Below are 26,496 nucleotides of genomic sequence, written 5' to 3' on the forward strand. Positions count from 1 at the left end.
TGATAAAGATTTTCTGCTGACAATGCCATGATTCTTTTTTACACTGGCTTTGTTTCTTTGTCAATGTTTACAGCAGTTTTTGATTATGTCAAACCAGCAGCTAATTCTTTGCATAGTTATTACTACCAAGCTAGTGAGAAGGTAAATGAGCAAAGCATTGTGGGAAGGCAAAGAAACATGTTACTCATTGATGAATTTTTTATGTTCTTGTGTAGACTGAAGTGTGGGCTTATGGAACAAGATCTTGCCATTCGATTTAATTGTCATGTTTCAACTGTTAGTAGGAAGATTATAACCTGGGCAAATTTCTTATACCAGCGATTTTTTTCTACCCATTGGTACTGGTACCGGTACCCATTCAATTGGGAAAAATAGCGTCATTATTGAACAAATTGGGAATTTTCTACCAACGCATCGGCAAATGATTTCAACCAAAACAAAAGAAAAGAAAGAACAAAACAAGAAGTATTCATCCCTTTATAACTTTTTTACGGTAATATTTGCTGTTGTGAGACATAAGGAATCATCGTAGGCTCGTTTTAGAATTGTCATAGCTCTACAATACTTGATCTGTACTTTCAATTTAATACCGGAAGTGAACATTTTAGTTAACTCGTACAACGTTTCAGACTAAGTAAATTACGATGTCAGTGGTCTATTTTTCGGCAAGTGAATTGGGAATTTTTAGTCTCAAAATTGTGAAAAATCAACGGTTTTTGGCATTGGGAATGGTACCGTTTATCGGTACCAGTTATATAAGGAAAAAAATCGCTGTATACTTTTCATTGGGATGCATCAACATATGGCCAAGTAGACAACAGATAGATGAAAAAATGCCAAAGTCATTTAAATCGCTCTACCCACATACCCGCGTCATCATTGATTGTACTGAGATCAAAACAGAAAGACCATCGTCTCTTGCACTTGGTTCTAAATGTTATTCCTCTTATAAAAGTGCATACACATGGAAAGGTCTAGTGGGCATAGCCCCTCATGGTGCTCCAAGTTTTGTTTCTAATTTGTTTACAGGCTCTGTCAGATGTTGAGATAACAAAACTCAGTGGTTTGATAGATCTTTTGGAAAGTGGAGATTCTATCATGGCTGATAAAGGCTTTGTTCTTAACAAAGTTTTAGAGGGTACTGGAATCTCAATCAACACCCCACCCTTTCTTATGAGTCAAGGCCAGTTCACAAAGCAAGAAGTTGAACAAACACAAATCATTGCAAAATTGAGGATGCATGTGGAAAGACACATCCGCCGGGTCAAAGAGTACCATCTCTTTGATAGTGTTATACCCTTATCAATGGTTGGTACTATTAACCAGTTGTGGACAGTAGCAAATTTGCTAACATTGTTTAAAGGTCCTCTAGTGAAAGATTGGTCTAGTGAAAGATTGGTCTAAGTAGATTCCTTGAAGTAATGCACAAGTATCTTTACAAAGGGATCACTTTTGTTTGCCTGCCTGTCAGTTACATTTTCATTAATGAACCACATTCTCATGAAACTTGCAGGAAGGTCAGTTAAGAGATTCAAAACCATGTACATGTAAAGGTCAAAGTAACCCTAAATATTTATATTACTTAATCATGTATTATATATAAGTCAAGCACTATGCATATTTCCATAAAACTTGTATGGGAGGTCAATTCTGATGCAATTTATCCCCAAGTGAAGTTTATTAATAAGGTCATTGTTAATGTCAAGGTTAATAAGGTTATCGTTAATGTCAAGGTCACTAAATGAGTCAAATACTCCACAGTCAAAACCTGTATTCCATAAAAACGAACAAAGTCTTTATCAGCCATCTGAATTTGCTCAAGTATTGCCGTAATAATATAATTCCTAAGAATGAACATGTACATTTGTAATTTACTAGTAAATATATTAAGCTTTGACCAAAAATAAAGTATGAAATAGCTGAATAGCAATTATATTTAATTCAAATAATGGTAGAAAAAGAAATCATCAAGCTTTGCTTTCATTACTTTCCAAGTGTCCATATTAAAACAAATCCATTCCAAATGGCTCTCCTCTGAGGTCCACACAAAGAAATGACACCATTCCATTCCTGTCACTGCCATCTGCATCATGACTTGAAAGAAATGGGCATGGTTCTCCTTGAGTTTGTATCCATTTTCATCCTTGATGAGGTACTGGCATTCTGACAAAGGATTCACTGGACATTTGATCTCCAGGAGTCCATACTTGGGGTTCAGTGTTGGGCAATACACCTTGCGGTCTGGAGTAGCAGCCAACCATGGGGACCAAGGATTCACCACTAATCCACAAGGGTAGATGTTGAGGTCATTGTTCATTTTCTGCAAATGAAATTTGAATTTTTTAAAAACAAATTTTAGAACTTGCATTAGGATATACTTGTATAAGTAGATCCATATGTTATCTGACATTTCTGAAGTTATAAGACAAAAAATTTTAATGAAAATTAAACTTTTAAAACATTTTACAACTATCATTAATTTTCTGAAAAGTAAATTGAAATGAAATTTGCTTTTAGCAAGTCGGTCTAACTATTGTGAGAGAAATATTAAATTTAGGTCTTTATATACCTCAACATAGGCATTTGCTGCAAGAGGCTCACAGGCTATCCCATGTCGCATGCTAGAGGTCACAACCTTTCTAGTTGACTGTAGTCTTTCAACTAGTGGACCATACTCTGAAAAGTAAAAATACATTTCCATCATATTATAAACATAAAGATCATCAAATTAGAATTCGTATCGTTCTAAATTTCATCTGTTTCAATGGTAACAATACACATGGTGTAATACAGATAACTATCAAATTTGATTCATTGGTGTAAATCAGAGGAAATTACTATAGGATATAATATGGCAAGTTACTTATCGTTTCTTGATTAAATATATTACAGAATTATTTGTATGCTGTCCCAAGTTACCTTTCCTTCTTTTTATGATGTCCCCTGCTACTGATGCAGTGATTCTATCCTTTCGAATCCTGTGCCACTTTGGATCCTGGGATTGAAGACGGGTACTTTTTTCTATTTCGAAGCATTCATTCTCTGATAAAGTTAATGATTGGAATTGGATGCTCTTGTTGTAGTTGTCCATGTGATTTTTCATGGGTATATTTGGAAAATCCCCTGCATCCAAAATACTCAATACATGTACATAGTCACTGTGAAGTTTTTGTTGAGTGGAGAGCCTTTAGGGAATTTGCCAAATCTTGTATCCACATCCTTATTTTGGGCACTTTAGGAGACATTAGAGAGAAATAAACATGTCTTGTCCACTACACTTAAGTTCTCACACAATTTATAAACATCAAGTTTCTCTGCACTAGATGGAATTGGGTTGTACAGAGTAGATCTTAGTCCTCTGGTCTGTCTTTGTGGAAATTTGGGGTCATATCCTTGGACTGTGACATCATCGGACACTGACTCAGCAATCCTCTCACCTCTTGGAATGTGCCATGTTTGTGGAAGGGATGTTTTGGCCACATCACATGGAATAGCTGACATTCCAGTTGTCTTCATGTGGGCTATCGAATATAGCAGACCAGCAATATGTCCACAACATCCTCCAGATCCAATGGCACAAGAACAGTTGCTGGCTTTGCTGTCATATGATGGACCATTCCTGATTACAACCTGTAATAACATTATAGAGAAATATTGTACACACATGTAAAAGAAAACACCCAGTAATTCTTACAAAGCACCTCATGCATATATACATTGTATAGTAAAATTGAAAATTTTGTTAAAAATATTACAATTACATGAAATTAGATAAGGGCTTTTATGCATGCTTATGAAATGAATGTCTTATTTTGTTAGTTCAGAGAGCATAATTCTGGTTTGTCAAACTTGTACAACTATCATGAACCACAGTATATGTGTCATGCTAGAAATTTACTCCCTGAACTCATAACATAAGACACTCATTACATTCAAAAGATATATAACTGATATATAGTAATAAGTCTAAATTGAGAGATGAGAATGATCCAATGAAATAAAATGTGAAACCTGTAAAAATTCACAGTTGAGTGAGATCAAAAGTTTAGTGTCTGACAAAAAACTAAATTCACATAGTTTTCACCAAGCCCCCCCCCCCCCCCCCCCCCCACCCACCCACCAAACTAAATGATGAATCCTGAAACTAATCAATTAACAAGTAAGAACATATGAGTATAAATAAAACTATATCTTTTCTATTGTTTACTCACACATTAACACTATTAGATGTTCATTAAAATGTAATATTATTTTGTGGTTTTAACAGTCACTCATCCTTTTCCACTAAAATGTAATCCATTTTGAATGGCAGAAACTTACAGGATTTTTTCCTTCTTTCCCCTTAATTATTTGAATTTAGATCTTTAACCGATATTGATCTTTTGATACTGCCCCTTATCAAATGACATTGAAAAGAATATACATGTATACCTCTACATCATGTGGTGCTTCATTTTTCCTTTGTGAGCGATAGGATTTACCTCGTATCAAGCAGCCAAGGTCTGTTGGGTACACTAAAGAGTAAAGAAAAATCAATTGTAAATTTTCTATGTTTTCGTAAGAACATTAGATTTCATATTATTTCTGAACAAAATATAATCATGAACAACTTAATTGTAATCTAATGTGAACCCAAAAAACTAAACATGTACAGAAATAACTGCATAATATACTGATAGATGCATCCTAGTATCCAAACATCCTGAAATCAATTATATATTGTATGTACAAACAATATTACGTATCTTTGAGAGAAAAGCATTCACTTGATCATGTTGATAGTACACACATAAAAAATATTCAAAATTAATGAGATTGGGCAGCAGGCACAGCTTATTTTAAATCTCTCCCTAATAAAAAATGAAGTACTGAAAATACTTAATATAAATACATTTATCAGAATCAGCTAGAGCCATTCTAATGATGCAACAGTACCAACAGGATAGTGTTTGGAAGGGTGTGGGGAGGAATAATTAAATTGCAGGATCTTGCTCTATGTAAGTACAGGCACATAGAGTCACCTTTTTGACAATTCAAATATTATTTGTTATTTTGTAATCCAAATGAAAAATATATTGGGTAACAACACACACACCACCACCACCACCCCGGAGAGTTGTTGTCGGTTCCTTTTTATTTCTGTGCAGAATTTCGGGTAACGTCCACACTAGTGGGACCCCTTCCAGGTATCTGGTTAGCTGCACGCATGGCAGATCTCACCTTGAGAGTACTTACACTTTATATACAGATACTTTATTGCCAAATAATGGGGCATAAACATAAACATTGCAATTAAGTAAGATATGTTTGATCAACAACTAAAGGTACCAAGGGACTATGCATAGGGAATATGTATACTGTCATATAGTCATAAATATCATTATTGTATAATCTATTTGCATACACCTTTCAATCATGACAACTATTTGTAAATCATAAAAAAGGTAAACAGATTTGATCCACCTCATACCAAAAGTTGGGATTCAAGAATATTCATACATTTGTAAAAAAGAGATTGAAAACCATAATGCATATGTAATGCATGTATATATATATATACCTGTACATAATATGTAGACTCTCGTACATTTTTAATATAAATATACATGTGTAATATTGGCATATAAACTTTTTTTATTTTGCTTACCGAGCCTTTTTGTGAAGCCAACAACCCAATCAACAATATTTCTTCAACAATAAATCATTATTCTACTTATGCTTTATATACAGTACCCTGATTAAAAAAAAACAACAATATTTTATTCACTAATACGTGAATGAGATTGGGCAACAGGCATATAGCCTATTTCAGCCCTCTCCCGTCACATGTACATTCTCCTGTCACATGTACATATGTAGATCTAATATATGAATAAGAAAATAACCATGAAAGAGGAAAACAATAGTAGAAGTAGAAACGTTTAGTTGCAGTGATGCTTCAAATATTTTTATATTAATTCTTTTTTCTATGATTAGAACTACCCTATAATAACAGCAGTTCAAGTGTAGGTTGTTGGATAATAGCAATTTGTAATATTTTGTTTGGCTTGTAACAATGCATTTCTGCAATGTGTATAATTTGGATAAACAAAAAAAAGTAATGGTAGGCATTTTCAACAGAATTAATACAATTTGTACACATTGGAGTATCTGATAAACTGTGATGCTATATAGATCTACTTTCAAGTTAGTTGCATTGTTTCTTAGTTGACAATGTACATTATGTATTATATATATTGACAGTTTCCAAAATTGAAAAGTTCATTATTATTTTCTTTGCACAAATAGGAATGCAAAAGATTTTTGAAAAAGATTTCCCAGAGGCATTTTAATGTAATCTGGTAAGCTGTTTGAATAATCACATATGCAATATTTGGTTATAAATTAGGGTGTAGGAGAAATTTGGCAAAGCAGAAATTTATACGTGACTTGTTCTTGAAGATCTAAACTTTTAAATGCAAAATAATTGTCGCTACGAAGCGTGCGTTACCAAACACTTTAATGAAAGTAAGACTCACTAACTAACTTAGTGACTAAGGGATCGATCGATCGATCTACCAACCTTTTATATCAGAAATGTATTTCTCACTGAAATACTTGTAGCCTTTGTTTATTTCTTTCTGTCCCAGGCTTGAAGATGTCGATTTGATGGAATCTTCTACAAATCCGAATGTTATACCGTCGGGAATAAGCTGCAAATCTCGGGTCGAGTTGTTAGACGCTTTCATATTTTCCGCCATATTCTATATGTTGACAACACCCGATGCACCCGATAGCCTCGTTTTCGGTTAGTTATGAATATTAATGAGGAACTCATTAAGAAGTCCTGATATCGGAATGACCTGATGACACGGTAGAGCGTTATTGAGTAATGTCCTGATGTGTTATTTTATTGTCATAAAGCTTCTTTTGATGATATTTGTTTTCATATTGAATTCTTTCACAAGCATGTATCTATCAAAATGATATAAAATAAATCAATAATGGTTATTTGTTATTTTAAAACTTATACTAACTATTGATAAGGAAATAAACTTTGAAATGAAATAGTTATTGTTTCTTATAACTTGTTTTGTCATTCTTTATATATTACAAAACAAAAAAGTACAAAAACATTATCGTATACCCAATTTATCGCATTTAGCCGGTTTAAGAGCTCTACATTAAGAGCTCTGTAGAGCTCATGTTATTTGTTACTGTTGTATACAGTGCCGACTTTAAATAAAATTTACTTTCTTACTTACTATTTAGCAAAAGCGAGTATTGTAATGTCCTTATAATTTGTGTAATGAGTGATTACTTTGTTTGAATGGTTTATTGCTTATATTTGATATGTTGTAAGACATAATTATCAACCGTTGCTTAAACAAGTGTTATAAAGAGTTTTCTTCTTTTTCAGATTGGATATCAATTTTTAATACGGATATTACATCTGCAATAAATCTCTATCTGATATAGAATAACTATTCAGAGAGGTTGCAGACTGGGGGGATCTATTATCGCCCTATATATTTTAATATGCATGCAGAAATATTAGATATTCAAATTAGAATGATTACGAATTCTAAAGGCATTACTGTGGATAATGTAGGGGAAAAAAATGACTGATGATACCTCACTTATTCTTGATGGCGGTGAAGAATCTCTCACAGAAACTTTGGGAAAAAATTCAGAAATGTCTGGACTTCATATTAATTATGAAAAAAAACCTCATGTACCAGTAAGATAGTTAGGTTTTAAAAAAAGTAAAGTAAGGAAACTTTGCTGCCCAGGCTTTAAGGTGCGGTACTACCAGATTTACTGTTAGAAATACATATTTGGTGTGGAATTGGAAAATATACCACAATTGAATAATATTATGAAACAAAATTCTATAATCAAACAATGGGAGAAAAGGTTTTAAACTCCTGTTGGGAAAATTACAGTTATCAAGACATTACTAATTCATATTTTTATGTCAATCCTAAACCCATCTGAATGCTACCTTAAGGAATTAGAAAAGATATATTTCTTGTTAATATGGAATAATTCAACACAGAGGGTAAAAAATGAGGTCATTGTTAAAAATATGAAGATGGGGGATTGAAAATGTAAACCTAATGGAATTCATAGCGTCTATGAAATTATTCTTGATAAAATATCTCATGTTTTCAAATAGAGGGATGGAACATTTTATTCTAAAGTTGGACTTTACAAATTGATAAACTGCGGAATTGATTATATTACATTGACATTCTTAAAAATATTGAAAAATAAATTTTGGATAGATGTATTCAAGGCATGGCTTATATTATGTAACCTCAGTAACAATTATGATGTTGCTGCTGATGCACCGTTATTTTATAAACCAAACATTCATATTGGCGGAAAACCATTTTATAATTTAAGAAATCATAAATAAAAAAGAATGACCTGATAACACGTGTTGTAGTGCTTTATTACGTTACATTTGATCTGAATGTTATGTAAAAGAACTAGATATATCATATTTACATGTATGTATCATTTATTATTTTCTAAAGTATTTTTATAAACTGTTCACGGTTGGTATATGCGTTAACTTATTTAAGTTCAGCAATTACAGGAGTGGCTTCAAATGATATTCCAAAAAATAAATTGTTATATCAAAATTAATTTGTTTGTACATCGCGGTATTTTAACCTTGAAGGCGTCTACGGCCCTCAATCAATTATTTTGCTTGGGTTGCTGGACTATCGGGATGGGTTTCTTTTTTCACGACTATCAAGTGCTCAAAATTATAATTATTTAAAGCCATTGAATGCCGATTCTAAATGGTTCTAATTTGGAAATTCATGTATAAAAGTAGTTAAATTCTTTTATCATTGTAATATATATATATATATATATATATATATATATATATATATATATATTATATGAATAAAGAAATAATAACACTACAAATATCATATATTACACATTATAGCGTTTTCTGTACATCTAAGACTGTCTGTAAATATATAAGCTGAACATATAAATTGTGCAGTATGTCAAGGGAAATTCGTTAATAGAAAAATAATACAACCTGAATTTGACATAGACAGTGTGGTTTTACAACCAATAGTAGTAAAGAATTCTGTTCTGATATTTTCAAGTATGCAGTACAATGTAGTAAAACGTGAATCTCATCTCCTACACAATCTAAAGAACACAGAGTACATATTCTGTCTTCTAATGCTTCTCCTTTGTATTTCCTCGTTTCTATTATATATGTGTATATTAAGTATACCACATCTTTAATAATTGTGCATGTAGAGATCTTCTAATATTTTGGAAATTTCGAAAACAAATGTCTCCTTTCACCCAATGTTTTATAACTACTTACATTGTACAGCCATTATATTAATATTGATAATGAACAAATTTACCATTTAATTTTGATTTATCCATAATATTCATACCAGTTTTCACCAGGTCAATCCGATATCAGGACATTTCACCTTTGATGTAGTATAAGTTTGAAATAACAAATGCTACCATATTATTGATTAATGGTTTTTTAAAATATCATTTGACAAATGTATGTTTGTGAAAGAATTCAATATAAAAACAAATATCATTAAACGAAGCTTTGTGACAATAAAATAACACATCAGGACATTACTCAATAACGCTCTACCGTGTCATCAGGTCATTCCGATATTAGGACATTACACCCTCGGTTTATTTCAAACCTAAAATAATGAAAAATAACCAACAAATATTAAAAATAATAGCTAAATATCTTAAGATATATACCAACTCATAAACATAATTAATTTGGATGCATAAAACATCGTAAAAATGTATCATTTTTGTAGAAATGTCTCATCAGGACATTACACTAAATATTAGGACATTACACCCCTCGGGTTTGAAAATGATGAATTATTATGCATTAAAATGCATATATTTTTAAAAAAAATTAGTATTTTATGAAAGGAAAACGTATATTTAATTAGATCGAATCTTAAAATATCATCTTTTTAAAATATGCTTTAGTGTAGATAGAAGTATTGCCCATCAGGTCAATCAGGTCATTACACTTATCAGGTCATTACACCGACCCCTCCAAACACGAGTGTAAGGAACGATAACTCTGGGTAGAAAATTGCACTTTTAAAGCTCAGATTTTTTTAAAAAAAAAAGTAATCCACCCTTCATAAAAATGGGTACCTGTAAAGTGCGAAACGAAACGAAACGAAATCTACCAAATTTTCTAAAAATGTGTGCGGTAAATGTTTAATTTTATTTCATGGTTTCATAAAGAGAAATTTTATGTAACTTATTTTAGCAATATATATATTTGTTTGAAAATATAATTCATAATATTTTAATAAAACATTCTCTTCCCATAGGAGACTTCAATGTAAAATTCTAGGTGAAATTAATCAAGTAGTAGGACTAATCAAAATTTAGTAAATTCTTACAGTGGATTATTTTTGTTTTATAAACTCTTCAAAATTATTGAAAATTTGGGTTGCTGAGATCGAGGTCAAACTGACGTGAATAACTTCATATTTCGTTTGTTTTAAAATATTAAATCGTTTCATGAATGACTAGAAGTACCAAATAAGTGTTAAGAAAGTAATGATAACGCAAATGTGTCACCCAAATGAAATCTTGAAAAAAGGAACGTTCTTTAAAATTGGCATGCTAAATTGATTACAAATTCTGACACGTGCGCAGTGCTCTCTTCCACATTATCCCGAACAGTCGGATCACGCGCTCGTCCTTTTCCGTAACCGGTACGGAAATAGCCGAATAATATTACGATTGTATTCATGAATAAACATTTTCTGCTGATTCCACGAGTTTAATGCTTTATTATGTCTACTCTGATTTGATGAAATTAAATACATATCACAAATATGTCATATCTCTTCTTGTATTTTTCGATATATTTACTGTATGTTACAACTATACAAGTATTGCTTTAAAATAACAGGTTCGAATTTCACCTTTGAATTTTAAAGGTTCGTTGACGAAGACCTAAGTTTAATACGTTTTATGTTAGATGAAAAGGTGAAGATAATCTCAGCTCCTATTTAGGAAAACAAGGACCCCAAAGGTGAGGCCAGGTCACTAGGAGTAAGCATCTCTTGTCGACCGATTACTCATCCTAGGCACCTGATCCCACCACTAGGTCCGTGTTTGCCCAACTCTTTATTTCGTATTCCTTATAGATTATGATATTGATACCTGTTCGTTGTTTTCGCCTTTCATGAAGAAGAATAACGATAGACTTGTCGAACTGTCCAATCTAATTAAAACCAGACCTTCTCTACCGTTACACTGGTTAGAGAAGGTCTGATTTTAATTATAGATTGTCGAACTGTCCCTTGTATTTTTGTATATTCATATCTCTTGATTGCCTTTATAAATATAATGTAATCAAATCATCTTAGGGGCGAGATCAAAAGTTCAATATCTGACAAAAAACCGAATTCACATAGTTTTCACTAAGACTGCCCCCCCCCCCCCCCCCCCCCCCCCCCCCGGCTAACTAAATATGATGAATGTTGAAACAAATCGATTAAAAAAGTAAAAACATAAATAACACTCTGTATACCTTTTCTACTGTTTATTCACAAATAAAAGTGTCCATTAAAACTTTTTTTAAAATGCTCATCAAAATGTGATATTATTATGTGGGTTTTTAACAGTCGCGTGTCTATTTCCTGTTTCCACTAAAGTGTAATCGATGTCGGATGACATAAACTTTAATATGGGAGATTTTATCCCCTCTCCCCCTAACTATTCGAATTTAGATCTTTATCCGACATCGATCTTTGATCCCGCCTTTTATCGACCTCTGAATCAATCATTTTGGAACATATGTTGTGTTTTCAACTGTCAGATAGGAGAGGTTTTTCTAGACAATAAAATAAATCAAAAGTATATCAAATTACCAACTTATAAAACAGTAATTAGTTACAGAGGTTTCTGTGAGAATTTTATGGGGTTTCCCCCAAAGAATGGCAGCTAGGGGACAGTGTGTATTCATCTATTATTGGAAGAAAATGACTTAGGTCACTAAGTGCTTTCTAGAGACTTTTTACAACTGTATCCAGTATTCACAACATACATGTACATATTACATGACTATAAGAACAGCACATTCAAGGATTTCGTTTTACTTTTACAAAGGATGAATTATAATTTCTTGAAACTAGGCTGAAGGTGGCAGCCACTACCAGCAGCCAATAATAAAATCCATCAAAGTACTGAGAGTACTCAGAAAGAATGCTTACAATTAGTAAATGATTGATCAAAATTGATAATTTTTCTAACAATTAAAACAATAAAAGCTGTAACTGACGGTAAATAAATTGAAAAATAAAATAACATTTGTGATTGAATACATATAATCTCATTGAATCAGAGTGGATCTGGAGCAATAAACCCGTTAAATCAGCAGAAAATGTCGTTTCATGAATTATATTTCATGTAATTGTCTTCCAGACAGTGATTCCTGTTCGTACTCCCCGGTGTGCATTGACCTCGGACGTCACCAGTTGGAAAATTACGGAAGAGCGGCACTGCGTAAATGTCAGATTTGTTTAAAAAAAATATATGACAATTTTATACCAAAGCCATTATCGAAATTTCATTTGAGTGGCACATTTGCGTAATTATTATTTTCTTACACATATAATACCGGTACTTAAAGTCATTCATGACACGACGTAATATTATTTTAAACAAACAAAATGCGTAGCTACTCACGCCAGTTTCGATCTTTGTATGACATCTATCGCAGCAACCAGATTATGTTCGGCAATCATCGTTCCCGTGTCCAATAGTGTTCGGCAATCATCGTTCCCATGTCCGATAATGTTCGGCAATCATCGTTCCCGTGTCCGATTATGTTCGGCAATCATCGTTCCCGTGCCCGATTATGTTCGGCAATCATCGTTCCCGTGTCCGATAATGTTCGGCAATCATCGTTCCCGTGTCCGATTATGTTCGGCAATCATCGTTCCCGTGTCCAAATTTACGACGAATGCGTCTGGGACTATGGCGGTATATTCGAAATACCCATTGTGGATAGGCTCTCAAGCAAGATTCCTTTGTTTATATATTTTTGCTGAATTTTCCATCAGATCTTGGGGATTATATTAGTTAGTACCGATAGGTGTTAATGGGTGCATCCTTGATCCTTGGATAGTTGGAAAATACCATCAATTACAGTTTGCAATGCTTTAATAATAAACATATTCTTAATTATCAAGTTTGATGCATGAAGGCAATTAAGTTCACTTGAAATTTCCTAATGTTCTGATCGCATAGTCATAGTGAAGGTAAATGCATGTAACAATCTGATATTTGAAGAGTCCACGAAAGGAGTATAGACACAGAGTAGGGGACACTTGGACTATCATTTCCTGCCCTTAGTTTGGGGATGTAGGGGTACCACGTAGGTATCCCCAGGGGTGGGGCCACTTTTCAGACCTCTCCGATAATTGAATATGGGGTGATCGAATGTGAACAAAACAAACCTGATACATGATATACAACAACACAGTCGAACATGAAGAACCACATAAAGGGGTCACCTGAACGTTTATATGTTTACATCACATATAAAGGGGTCACCTGAACGTTTATATGTCTACATCACATATAAAGGGGTCACCTGAACGTTTATATGTTTACATCACATATAAAGGGGTCACCTGAACGTTTATATGTCTACATCACATATAAAGGGGTCACCTGAACGTTTATATGTTTACATCACATATAAAGGGGTCACCTGAACGTTTATATGTTTACATCACATATAAAGGGGTCACCTGAACGTTTATATGTTTACATCACATATAAAGGGGTCACCTGAACGTTTATATGTTTACATCACACATAAAGGGGTCACCTGAACGTTTATATGTTTACATCACACATAAAGGGGTCACCTGAACGTTTATATGTTTACATCACACATAAAGGGGTCACCTGAACGTTTATATGTTTACATCACATATAAAGGGGTCACCTGAACGTTTATATGTTTACATCACATGTATACAGTGATAATGAAAGTTTATATGTTTACATCACATGTATACAGTGATAATGAAAATAAATAACAACTTAATCACTGAAGAGTCCAGGCAAGATTGGGGAACCCAAAGACTATAATTTTCCACCCTTTGTTTGGGACTATGGGGGTACCACCTGGGGCCTCCCGAGGGTGGGGCCACTTTTTTCTAATGATTGAATATGGGTGATCAAATGAAAGAAAGCTGATAAAGGCATAGACAACAGTGTAGCTGCAATAATGTAGCCCTATCCAATTTTTTTTTATTCTGACGTTTTCGGGATAGGGCTACAATTCCATAGGATCTCCGTAATGGTGCAAAATAATTTCATGAATAACCGATAATAAACTCTGTGTATTAGTCCCAAATGTTGTTTACACCAAACGGAGTACCAACTTTGTGCTCGGGCATGTCTAATAAAGGTGTTTTTCATTAAATATATTGTACAGCATGCAAAATTCTTCGTCTGCTCCGCCATGCTTGTTATCGCGAGATCTCGTAGGTGGATCTAATGAAAAGCCTAAACATTGACAATCAGCGCGAAAATGTAGTTACTCGAGCCACTTCGACAAAGAAAGGAAAATCATATTGTTGCAGAAAGAATTTACACTCTGCCGTTCGATTTTTAACTTGATATTAAATTCAAACCTTTTTCAATACCGACAAAATAGCTTTCGCCTCCATACTTGTCCATTGATGTAAATACTACCTTATATGGCATATGCAAATGACTTGACAACCGGAAGTTAAAACTTCAGTACATCAAACATGGCGCACAAATATGAATCGAGAAATTGGAATTTATCGAAATTGTTGAAAACTGTAGAATAGAGCCTCACAAATCTAAAGTTGCAGGTTGTGAATTTATATATTGACTACGAAACATAGAATATCATTTTATTTACGTAAAGAATGTCAGGAAATGTTTAGAATGAGCGCAAATGTTGCGAGAGTGAATCACTCCCGCATTTGCACCATTACGGAGATCCTAAGGAGTTGTAGCCCTCTCCCTAAAAAAAAAAAAAAAAAAAAAAAATCAGAGAGGGCTACATTATTGCAGCTAACAACAGTGTAGTCTAGAATGAAGAACCCAAGAGAGGGGTCACATAGGCATTTAAGGGTAATTTGGCTCATCTGAGAGATCTTAATTTAACATCACTTATTTGCCGTCATATGACCACTCGTGAAGTTTGAACTTTCAGGTGAACGTAATGTTCTAGTGTTCTAGTTCTAATGTTCTATGGCTTCCTATTGTGTAGGTACTCCTTAATTCCTTGGACTATTTTTAAAAGATTAAGTTGTTTTTAACCTTCATTATGCCCCTATGTGATGTAGTATTAGGAACAGGTGAGCTCAGTTGCCTCAAGTATCAAAACAGTGTTAAAATTGATAAACATACAATAAAGGTGATTTCAAAAAGAAGTTTTATATCATAATTGCAACAATCAAGGACGTGCTTAAAATTCTGAGAAATATATATCTATATATAATATTTCCATTCACAGAATAAAATATGTTTCACAATTTACAAGCTTTGCGTCCAATAACATGTGTCTGTCACGTAGAAAAATTGCTGTACGTTGAGATGATTCTGGGTGCAGACAAACCACTAAACGTTACATGAAGTGTCAAAATATAATAATTATTGTTAATCACATGTTTTCACGTGAAAGCCTTCTTTAATTTTCCGGCGTTTCTATGAACCCATTCATCGAACGACTTAATACATAATGACGAGCTTATCCGTTGTGTGGCATCCACGTTAAATCTTTGGTCAACGCGGAGATTAAAATCAAACATATTGGTGTAATCCTGGGACCACGGGAACTGGGCGTTCAGCTGCTGGTACTCGTGTATCGTTACCTATCATAAAAACAAATCAGAACATAAAACCCATGTCCTTATCATTCATAAATATCTCTTCGTCCATAAACAAGTACTTCAAAATGAAGTTTAGTAAACATGTATGATAGTGATTGGGTCAAATACTGTCTGACTCATACCATTTGTAAGGTCGTTCTTTATACACTGATTCTGAATACGGTCGACAGGGAATGCTTACTCCTCCTAGACACCTGATCCCACCACTGGTATATCCATGGGTCCGTGTTTGCCCAACTATCTATTTTGTATTGCTTTTTGGAGTTATGAGATTGATCACTGTTCGTTATCTTCACCTTTTCATTTACTTCATTATACAATACCGTCGTAAGTGCAGAGAGGAAAATTCACCTGTTTATCTTTAAAGTACAGAGGAGAGAGGTGTCGAGACAGGGTCTGGGCCATCTCCTTTATGGTCTGTTTGTCACCGCACACGCTGTGTGTTTTGTGCAGGTGCCCGGTTCTGTTGTTAAAGATGACGCGAACAATGTTGCCCACATCGTCCACACTGATCATGTCCAGAGACGTAATGCCCATAGGGATGGCTATAAGGAAACTAAACAGTCAATATCAGTCTAAACAGTCAATATTTGCTACAGTGCATATCCAGAGACGTAATACCCACGGGAATGGTTAAAAGGAAACTTAACAGTCAATATCAGTCTAAACAGTCAATATCAGTTTATACAGTCAATATCAGTCTACACAGTCAATATCTACTACAGTGTGTGTCCAAAGACGTAATACCCATAGGGATGGCTAAAAGGAAACTAAACAATCAATATCAGTCTAAACAGTCAATATCTACTACAGTGTGTGTCCAAGGACGTAATACCCAAAGGGATGGCTAAAAGAAAACTAAACAGTCAATATCAGTCTACACAGTCAATATCTGCTACAGTGCATGTCCAGAGACGTAATACCCATAGGGATGGTTAAAAGGAAACTAAACAGTCAATATCTGTTTATACAGTCAATATCAGTTTATACAGTCAATATCAGTTTATACAGTCAATATCAGCTATAGTGTATGTCCAGTGACGTAATACCCATAGGGATGGCTAAAAGGAAAGTATTTATATAGGCAATACCTGCTAAAGTACGCAAAACCCATAAGGACTACAAAATGGAAATTATATTCAGTAAATATCAATTTATACGTCAGTCAATGTTAATTGAAAAATGTCAATATTTGTCTAAATAATCAATATCTGCTCAATGGTACACAATATCTGTATAGTATTAGTTACAAGAAAACTGTATACAGTCAATATCGGATTATATACTTGGCACAATTTTGTACAGTCAGACTGGGTTAATATTACTTTATACATTCAATATCTGATACAGTCCGTAATACGCATAGAAATGTACAGTCAATATCAGATCCACAAAAATGGCTAAAAGGAAACTTTATAAAGTCAATATCCACAGGCACCTGATATTTAATACCCCTCGTTTATTGTATCTATGTTTCAATTCAATTTTCAGAAGTCTTAATTAACTTTAGAGTTTGAGAAAAAAAGAGAGCGCAATATGGCACTGAAAACGGAAAACATAAATACAACAAACATAGAATCCAAGCATTTACAGGAAATATTTCTCATTAAATTAGTTGTTTTGCAATAAAAGAGGGGTGGATCAAAGGGAGTATGGATCCAAACGCTAGGTGCCTGTATCAGTATCCACTAAGTTCACACACTCAGTTACATGCAACTCAACGTAAGAAATATCTCTGTTGACGAGACCTGGCTGAAAGTTCATTACAATTCCATTAACGTGCCGAGTCATTTCAAACACGGCTTTTTAAAACGTCTATATAAATTGATTTTTCAGCTTACTCACAGGGAATAATTTTTATGACCGACGAATTGTCTTATCGCTTACCTAAGTCAAGAACGGAGTTCGAGAACTTCTATAAAATATATTTAAATTCACCGGCCTTAATAGTGGTATCCTTGAATGTTAAAATTGATTTGACTATAACTGCTAGGATAAAATGCTTCAAAAATCCCCTGCAACAATATTTACCTAGCCATCTATTGTTCTGACCGGCTGGAAGAGGCTGAAGAATACCCAGGATATCCTCGTACAGAGTAGGTATCAACAGCGAGGTTAATGGTATCCCCTTTCCTTTCATGTAGGCTTCTACTTCAGCTTTGGCCACCAGATGGCGCGCTGCAGTGCCAATGATTTTAATGGTGTGGAGACCAGTGTTGAACACAACATGTGATACATTACTGCCTGCACATGCGTCAGCAATGTTCATCCCTTGTCGGATTTCTTCGTCCATAAAATCAGGATTATTAAAATTGGAAACAGTTGTTACAAAAGCACATTCACACCCAGAGAGCACCTGCCGGATACTTCCGACGTCATCCAGATTGCACGGAACCACCTGAGCACCACTGGCGCGGATTTCGGAAGAATAGGGACCGGAGCCATCGGGATCCACGGCTTTAACCATACAATTGCTGTCTTTCGTCAAACTCTTTGCAACTGCTGCACCAAGTGCGCTATTGGCACCAAATACGACAATGACTTTGGCCATGTTCTTAAAGGAAAAGTAATTGAACATTATGCAAAACCAAATAAAATCTATAGTTAAATTAATGCCTTACTATATCGATTTAAAATTATATCCCTTAAATGGCCCGCGCGCATAGAAGGATTTAGAAATGTGAAATTAAAGTGTAACAGTGGATAACTGTCATTTGTTAAGGGCTTTATCCGGTAAACAACACCTTCTTAATACAAAGAAATATTTGACTTTTACTTATATATTGTCTTCTGTGTTTGGGTTTCGCTGTGCGAACTATTATACTGCCGTGTGTACACGGAGGCATTGGAAATAATAGAAAATATACCTAGTTTAAAATCCTGACGAGATTTGTTAATCTCCACAAAAATCGTTAACGAGAGTAAGCTGTCAACCAACGAGTAATATCTTGTTTGCTAGACAGAATGATTTTTTAAATCTATGTCGCGTGTTTCCTGTGATCCCTGGTCACCTATTTAATTAGTAAAGTGTGTTCTAATTAGAACAGTACGACTAACAGAGAATACAAATAAATGATAATGACACTAAACGGAGCAGTACTTGACAGTGATTATATAATTTAAACAAATTTAAAATTCCTTACCTGCGATATTTACAGGAACATACAGCTCTATCAAATATTTAAATCTAGTATTGGAGAACCGTTCATATCAGAGGATTAACAGCGGCGTGTAGCAACGAGGTAATGCGCAGGCCCGGGACGCTCTCAATAGACCCGCTCACCTGAATCGATTCACAGACTCTTTTCTATATATACAATTAATATATATTAATATTCTGAATTATTTCACACACCAGTAACTGTGTACATATCTGTGATGATTCAACTGGGCTTGTGCTTCTTTGTAACTATAGTTGACAAATTCCAAAAGAAATTTAGTACCCAGTTTAGACTTGTAAGTGATATACAGTAAAACGCTGTCATATTTTTTTTTAAAATGATTTATATACGGAAGATGTATACGAAAAAGTGAAAATAACGAATCGAACAGTGATCAAATTTCATAATTCCTATAAGAATACAAAATTGAATTTAAACGCGGACCCCTTGTCACGTCACAGTTGGGATCAGGCGACTGGGAGGAGTAAGCACCCCTTGTTGACCCGGTCACACCCCCCCCCGTGAGCCATCTATCTGGATTGGTAAACGGAGTAATGCGTAGTCAAAATCCAAAAAAATGTAACGAACAACCTAATAATTGATATGAAACACGTCTCAGACAGCAATCGACCTAATGGTAGGCTGTATTTGTAAATTACATCATTATAACAACCATAGAATTTACGAAATTCTTATTTTAAACGAGGCTGTTGAAAACCCTGTAACGTCAACTTACTTGTCAGTAACCTGCCTCTATTTAAAATCGATCATTCGCAGAACATGCTCTCGAATATCGAATCATTTAAGAGACGTATAAACACCATATGACTTACCGGGTAAATACGAAAACTCATTTGCTTTTGAGAATTTCAAGTGCGAAACAAAACTCTAGCGGGTTTTGTTTTTTTTTTTCACATGTGATACGAGTATCTCTTAAAACGTTGAGAATGGGTTTCAGTAAAATTAATAGAAGGATATGTCATTGGTCAAAAAATAGTGATACAGATGTTGGACTGCTGAATGATTTAATCGATGCTTTGGTTGTCATATTCAGGTAAAACTTAGGCTTGTTCAGCTTACAGTACTACGTTCATTATAGGCAACAACAACCTATAGGTATGGACTCCGTCTTCATTGATCATACATTACAGGGATAAAAGGGTAAACAAAGATCACTAAGTACATACCGCCCTACGTTAGACAAGCGTGTCTACAACCTAGACTTGTATGATCATTATAGACCGTTCTGTTCGCCCTACGTCTACAACCTAGACTTGAATGATCGTTATAGACCGTTCTGTTCGCCCTACGTTAGACGAGCGTGTCTACAACCTAGACTTGTATGATCATTATAGACCGTTCTGTTCGCCCTACGTTAGACAAGCGTGTCTACAACCTAGACTTGTATGATCATTAGACCGTTCTCAGTGTCGGATTTAGAGGGGGGCGAAGCCCCCCCCCCCCTACCCCCAATGTTCAAATTTAAGGTAAATAGCTGTATCTTGTTTCGGAAAATATATTAAATGATAAAAGAAGCAATAATTTCTTCCGCTCAAGGAGAAATCCTTTGATTTCTTGAATTACTTTATTAGGAGAACTTAATTTTTTTCAAAAAACCCTTAAAATTTGGATCATTTTATTAATTTCACCTTATTAAAATGATAGAAAATAGTACATATGACTTAATAGGAGAAATATTTCAAGCCCCATAAAATCTGTAAAATCCAGGACCTTCCGGGGGCTTCCCCCCTTGAACCCCCACCAGGGCTTCGCCCTGGACCCACTACCTCGTAAAGTGGCGTCCCCCGTAACCACAATTCCTGGATCCACCTCTGGTTCTTCTGTTCGCCCTACGTTAGACAAGCGTGTCTACAACCTAGACTTGTATGATCATTAAACCGTTCTTCTACATTCCAGATTCGCAGCATTTCAACTAAATCCGGGTATTTTTCCATCCATCAGGGCCGGGTTTCACAAAACTATCTTAAGATTGTCATAAGATAGATCGTAAGAATGTCTTAAGATGTGACTTATGACAGTCATAAGATACGGCAGTACCGTTTCACAAAACTATCTTAAATTTAAGAAATCTTAAGATAGATCTTAGGACGTTGTTACATGTACATATATAATCGTTACATTGTAAAATACCGTGTTTCCTTTATAATCTTTTAACTGCATAGATGAATTTAAATGTTACACCTACATGAAAGACTAAAGTATACAAAAATATAAATACGAAGTTGAAATATAGCGATTTTTATTTCGTATTCCAAAAGTTACATTCGATTTGTGTACTATTTGATTTCAGAAATTGTGATACAAAAATTAAAACATTGAATGATATTTTTGTAGAAACACTATATCAAAGTCTGATATATATATATATTTTCCCTCCCCATTCCTCTCCTCCAAAAATAAAATATTTGCTTAACTAATTTGAAATATAAAGAAAAAGACAATCTAGGATTGTTGCTTTTGATACAAGTTAGCAACGCCGCACTTGTTTTATTCAACAAAATAATATACTGAGTACGAAAAAGGGTATTCAGTAAACGAGGGTGTGGGTGGGTAGGGAAAACCAAATACACAAGCAATACTTAACGTAGTTCCACACTCCTGTGACGTCATGGGATTTTGCAAAGTCAATGATTCAATGATAGGAACTTAAATTTTGTTGGAATATTTTTCAATAGTTATTGTAAAACATCTTGTTAGCCATAAAATATTTCAAAAGTCTTAGTTATATTTGAATAGTCAATAATATGTTTCAAAATATTGAATTAATCGAACAAAACGCGTGTAAGTATACGCGTGTTCGACTATACAGTGTACATGTATACTGGGCGCAAAGGCTTTCCTATGTGAAAAAGCCTATAACTGAATGAAATAAAATAGTACGAAAACTAAACAAACATAAAAACAAGAAGAAATAGATTCACCCAATTCTGTTTTTGTGCCTACAAACAATAAATGAATGGTATTCGAATACGCTTAATTGTGACCACACATCGGCTACGAAGTCCGTGTGCAGGCACTCAGACAAATCGGTCTCAAAAGATTTTATGAACGATGTCCAAACTTTTCAGTTGCTGAAATATCAGTATTGTTTGACAAGGTCGAGAAAAAATACATTTGTTTTTAAGATGCTGTGAATTCAACAGATTATGTCCGGTCGGATGAAGAAAAAGTGGATATGCCTAAACAGCGAAAGTAAGAAAAAGTTGGCTGTGGGGTATTCTAAACGAATAATGAGTTCATCATAAAGAACACATGTCGCGGTATACGGAGTTTATCAATGATAATAATAATAATTGGTTTTATATAGCGCCCTTTCCAGCGTATGCTGCTCAAAGCGCTTTACAATACAATGCACATTATTACCCCGGCAGACCTTATATCAATCTAGAACCTCCTCAGCCTCCTAGGAAGCATACAGTGTAAGCTGCCATTACAAGCGCTAGAGCACTAACATTCTAACAATATCTTTCACTGTCTATAGCCAGGTACCCCTTTTACACTTGGGTGGAGTGATGTCCACATCCTCCATATACATGTAGTCTAATAGATTGTTTCTGTACCTGAAACCACGTTCCCTCCGGATAATCTACCTATCTCTAAGCACAACATAGTTCAGTATAGACTTAAGACAAGTATCTGGATGTCTTAAGATTTCTAACAATCTTAAGATTATCTTAAGATATTACAGTTTTGTGAAACAGCTATGATGGATCTTATGACAAATTTTGTTCTTAAGACAGATCTTAGTCGTAAGATAGTTTTGTGAAACTGGCCCCTGACCTATAACCCAGTTTGCAAACAAGTTGACTTCGGAATCTCAGTATCAAAACACTAACCTGACCAGGCCTGGGGGTTATAAAACTATTTTGAGCACGTTTTCATATTCAAACTCAAATTCTGTTCTCTAAATCGTACTCATACTCAAAAGTGAAGGTTATAAAACTTTTATAAAATCATTCTCGCACTCCAATGGAGTACATGTACATGCTCAAGATTTTTTGAGCATGCTCCGAAGTTTGCTCAGAGTTGTACTCAAAACAAACATGGCTAGGTTTGAGAATGAATACGGTAAAAGTTTTATAATCTCCGGGCCAGCTTAGGGTGACCTCCAGTCCAAACTCGTTCCCATAGTGACATCTAGACGAAACAACCAATCATGTAGCAGTAGATCGGTCACGTCACAAGCAAAGAGCTGTACACTACCCAGATGTCATTTCAACGTTGAAACAACGGCATACTTCGACATTGAAATTGCTTTTAATTTTTGTTGAATTCTTAAGTTGAAATGATGCTAAAAGTCTGACCAGACGTTATGTTTCAACGCTGTTTCAACATCGTGTGACACCGTGGTGGAAATTGGTCGCAACTTCCAACCACCATCTTTGTCACTTGTGGAACATAATCATTATTCAGGTGCATCATTGACAGTCTATTTATGAAAAGATAATTCTCTTAACAAAATCTAGCAGAGTTACCCCAACATACATGCATGTTGACCAGAGCAGAGATATATTTAACCGTTTAATACGTAATAATATATGTATATATTTGTTTGTACCTCATATACCAGTGATCTGGTTTTGAGTGAATAAATGAATTGAAAAAAAGCATCCTTAACCTGTCAGAAGTGAATATTGGAAATATTCCACAAATAGCTAGCTGGACTCATTTTCACATAGTGAGAGAGAGAGAGAGAGAGGGGGGGGGGGGTAATGAGATGCACGTGTATATGCACACATTTATGTATTCCCCAAGTCGACTTTAATTGATACTATTTAACCACGTGTATAATTAAAGTACATAGTATAAAGTTGATCTTGGGAATGTATTTTTTTAAAAAGAAAGTTTTTTGTTGTATGCGTATGGTAAAACTAGTAGGCTAGTTGAATAAAAAATATGTAGGCCTAAATGTTTATTCTATATATCTTTTTTTATACTAAGTGGAGGTATACATGGTCATGACCACCGGCACCTGCAGAGGCGGATCCAATCACACCTACAGAGGCGGATCCAATCACACCTGTAGAGATGGATCCAATCACACCTTTACTTGCACTTCAGGGTCTCAACTAGACAGAACACCATTAATCTCGACTGGAATATGTAGTCCTAGAACACGCTATCGGAGTTATTTCTCCATGCAAAGTTAGTTATTTTCACATGCAAAGTAAAATAAATTGGATGATTCCCCCTCCCCCTCTTTTGATAGTAGCTATGCATATTTAAGAATATAAACTTGAACTGAATTAATCCCATAAAGTAGTGAAGGACGCTACTCTACCCCCCACCCCCCCCCCCACCCCCGATTTAGGATTTCGATGTCTAGGTAAAAAAAAAAAAAAAAAAAAAGAAGGAAAAAAAAAAAAGAACCTCCGTTTGAGTTTTAATTTTTCCTTGTGAATTATTCATGAACTCCTCCAGTTGAGCCTTGAGATAAATACAGAAAGTAGATTTTTCACCACAAGATTGCAGCCTAGGGATTTGAATAAATATAGCGAACAGTAATCTCAAAGTTTATACATCTACATGCTGCCAAGCGAAACACTGCACCTCTACTTGACCTTTGATAGATGACCTTCACCATCAACAGTGACTTGACCTTGTTGACCGGCTTTATGTGCATCGGAGTAATCCCAACATTATTATTGGAACAGAAACATGGCTGACAGAGTCCGTACAAAGCTCCGAGATTTTCCCCTCATCCTACAACGTATAGAAGGATAGAAGGGACGCTGTCGGTGGTGGAGTTCTGATTGCTGTGAAGACTGACATTATAAGTGAACGCATTAACATAGAAAGCGATACTGAATCGGTCTATGCTTCAGTTACTTTGGAGAAGGGAAACCGGCTGATCATTGGTGCGCTTTACAGACCCCCAAGTTCATCGGCTGACCATATGGAGCGTTTGTGGACATCCCTAGAATCAATCACAGCAAAATATCGGAAAGAGCATTCTGGGTAGGAGGTGACCTTAACCTTCCGGACATTAACTGGACCACACTGAGCATTGAAGGAAATTCCAATCCAGTACTAGTAAACCAGAAATTCCTGGATTGTGTAAACCACTGTGGCTTCGAACAAATGGTGGATTTCCCCACTCGACATAACGCCACCCTTGATCTATTCCTTACCAACCGCCCAACCTTGGTGGATAAATGCTCCCCGGTCCCTGGTATTGCAGATCACGATATTGTGCAGATCGCAGCCAGTGTGTCCGCACGAAGGAGTAAGCCAGTTGCCCGCAAAATCTTCCTATGGAATAAAGCCAACATGGATGTCATACGGAAGGACAGTGAGGCACTAACCACATAATTCTGCTTGACATTTAACACCACAAGCCCTATCGAAACTATGTGGACTTTCATCAAAGAGCGACTACTGGCCATACAAGAACAGCACGTACCATCTAAATTGACATCCACTAGATTCTTACAGCCGTGGATAACACAAGAAGTGAAGAAAGTATCGAGGAGGAAAAAGAAAAGCTTTCGGAAAGCACGAAGAACAGGAAATGCTAAAGACATCAAGCGTCATAAACATCTCAAAGAGCTGTCACGAAGAACTTGCAGAACAGCGTACAACTCTTACGTTACCAACATCATCAGCCCAGACTCGTCATCAAATCCAAAAAGATTCTGGAGTTTTGTTAAGAGCCTACGAACCGACAGTGCTGGAGTAGCACCCCTAAAGGACACCAAGGGGATGACACAGTCTGAGAGCAGTAAGAAGGCAGATATTCTAAACTCTCAGTTCTCCTCTGTTTTTAACAAGGATGAACGAGAGGACACAATACCAGACAAGGGACCAAGTCCACACAAAGACATGCCTGCCATTAGTGAGGAGTAGAAGGGGTTTACAAGATCTTGACCAACCTACAAATACACAAAGCAACTGGACCAGACAAGATATCATGTCGACTACTGAAGGAGACGGCTAAACAAATAGCGCCCATGCTGCAACTCTTCTTCCAAGCATCATTAGATCAGGGAACATTACCAAAGGAATGGAAGACAGCCAATGTGGTACCGATCTTCAAAAAAGGGGAGAAGAGTAAAGCAGAGAATTATCGCCCAGTGAGCCTCACCTCAGTAACCTGTAAGATGCTGGAACACATAGTATGCAGTAGCATCGTGCGACATCTAGATACACACAACATCCTCCATGACGCTCAGCATGGCTTCCGCAAACGAAGATCTTGTGAAAGCCAGCTCATACTAACAATTCAAGACCTTGCTATGAACATCGACAACCGGAACCAGACAGATCTAATACTGCTGGACTTTTCTCTACAAGATCAAGTACTACGGCATCCGTCACAACATTACTCAATGGCTAGGGGACTTCCTGGGTGAGCGAACACAGCAGGTACTCCTGGAAGGGGTAACTTC

The 26,496-nt window shown here is 35.4% G+C and overlaps 1 protein-coding gene and 1 pseudogene across 2 annotated transcripts; both read right to left on the minus strand.

Moving 5' to 3' along the window:
- Positions 1-1,164: 1,164 nt before the first annotated feature.
- On the minus strand, positions 1,165-6,740 carry LOC130052050 (uncharacterized; annotated as a pseudogene).
- An 8,711-nt stretch (positions 6,741-15,451) lies between these two features.
- On the minus strand, positions 15,452-19,162 carry LOC125681581 (nmrA-like family domain-containing protein 1). 2 transcript variants are annotated; one of them, XM_048901113.2, is made up of 4 exons: positions 19,070-19,162; positions 17,958-18,480; positions 16,278-16,471; positions 15,452-15,908 (listed from the first exon to the last, which is right to left on the minus strand). In XM_048901113.2, exons 2-4 carry the CDS (start codon positions 18,475-18,477, stop codon positions 15,708-15,710), a joined length of 915 nt encoding a protein of 304 aa, XP_048757070.1. In that variant the 5' UTR covers positions 18,478-18,480; positions 19,070-19,162; the 3' UTR covers positions 15,452-15,707. The 2 variants fall into 2 exon arrangements, with proteins under 2 accessions (XP_048757070.1, XP_048777695.1); XM_048921738.2 differs by lacking the exon at positions 19,070-19,162 and adding an exon at positions 18,794-18,937.
- Between the last annotated feature and the right edge of the window lie 7,334 nt (positions 19,163-26,496).

The sequence above is a fragment of the Ostrea edulis genome, chromosome 2, assembly GCF_947568905.1.
Source record: "Ostrea edulis chromosome 2, xbOstEdul1.1, whole genome shotgun sequence".
NCBI lineage: Eukaryota > Metazoa > Mollusca > Bivalvia > Ostreida > Ostreidae > Ostrea > Ostrea edulis.

Coding starts and splice junctions, on each gene's coding strand:
- LOC125681581 (XM_048901113.2), bottom strand. CDS start 18,477: ATGGCCAAAGTCATTGTCGTATTTGGTGCCAATAGCGCACTTGGTGCA. Junction 16,472..17,957: donor TCAGAACAATAGATGGCTAG/GTAAATATTGTT, acceptor GTTTCCTTATAG/CCATCCCTATGGGCATTACG. Junction 15,909..16,277: donor TGTACTTTAAAGATAAACAG/GTGAATTTTCCT, acceptor TTTTTATGATAG/GTAACGATACACGAGTACCA.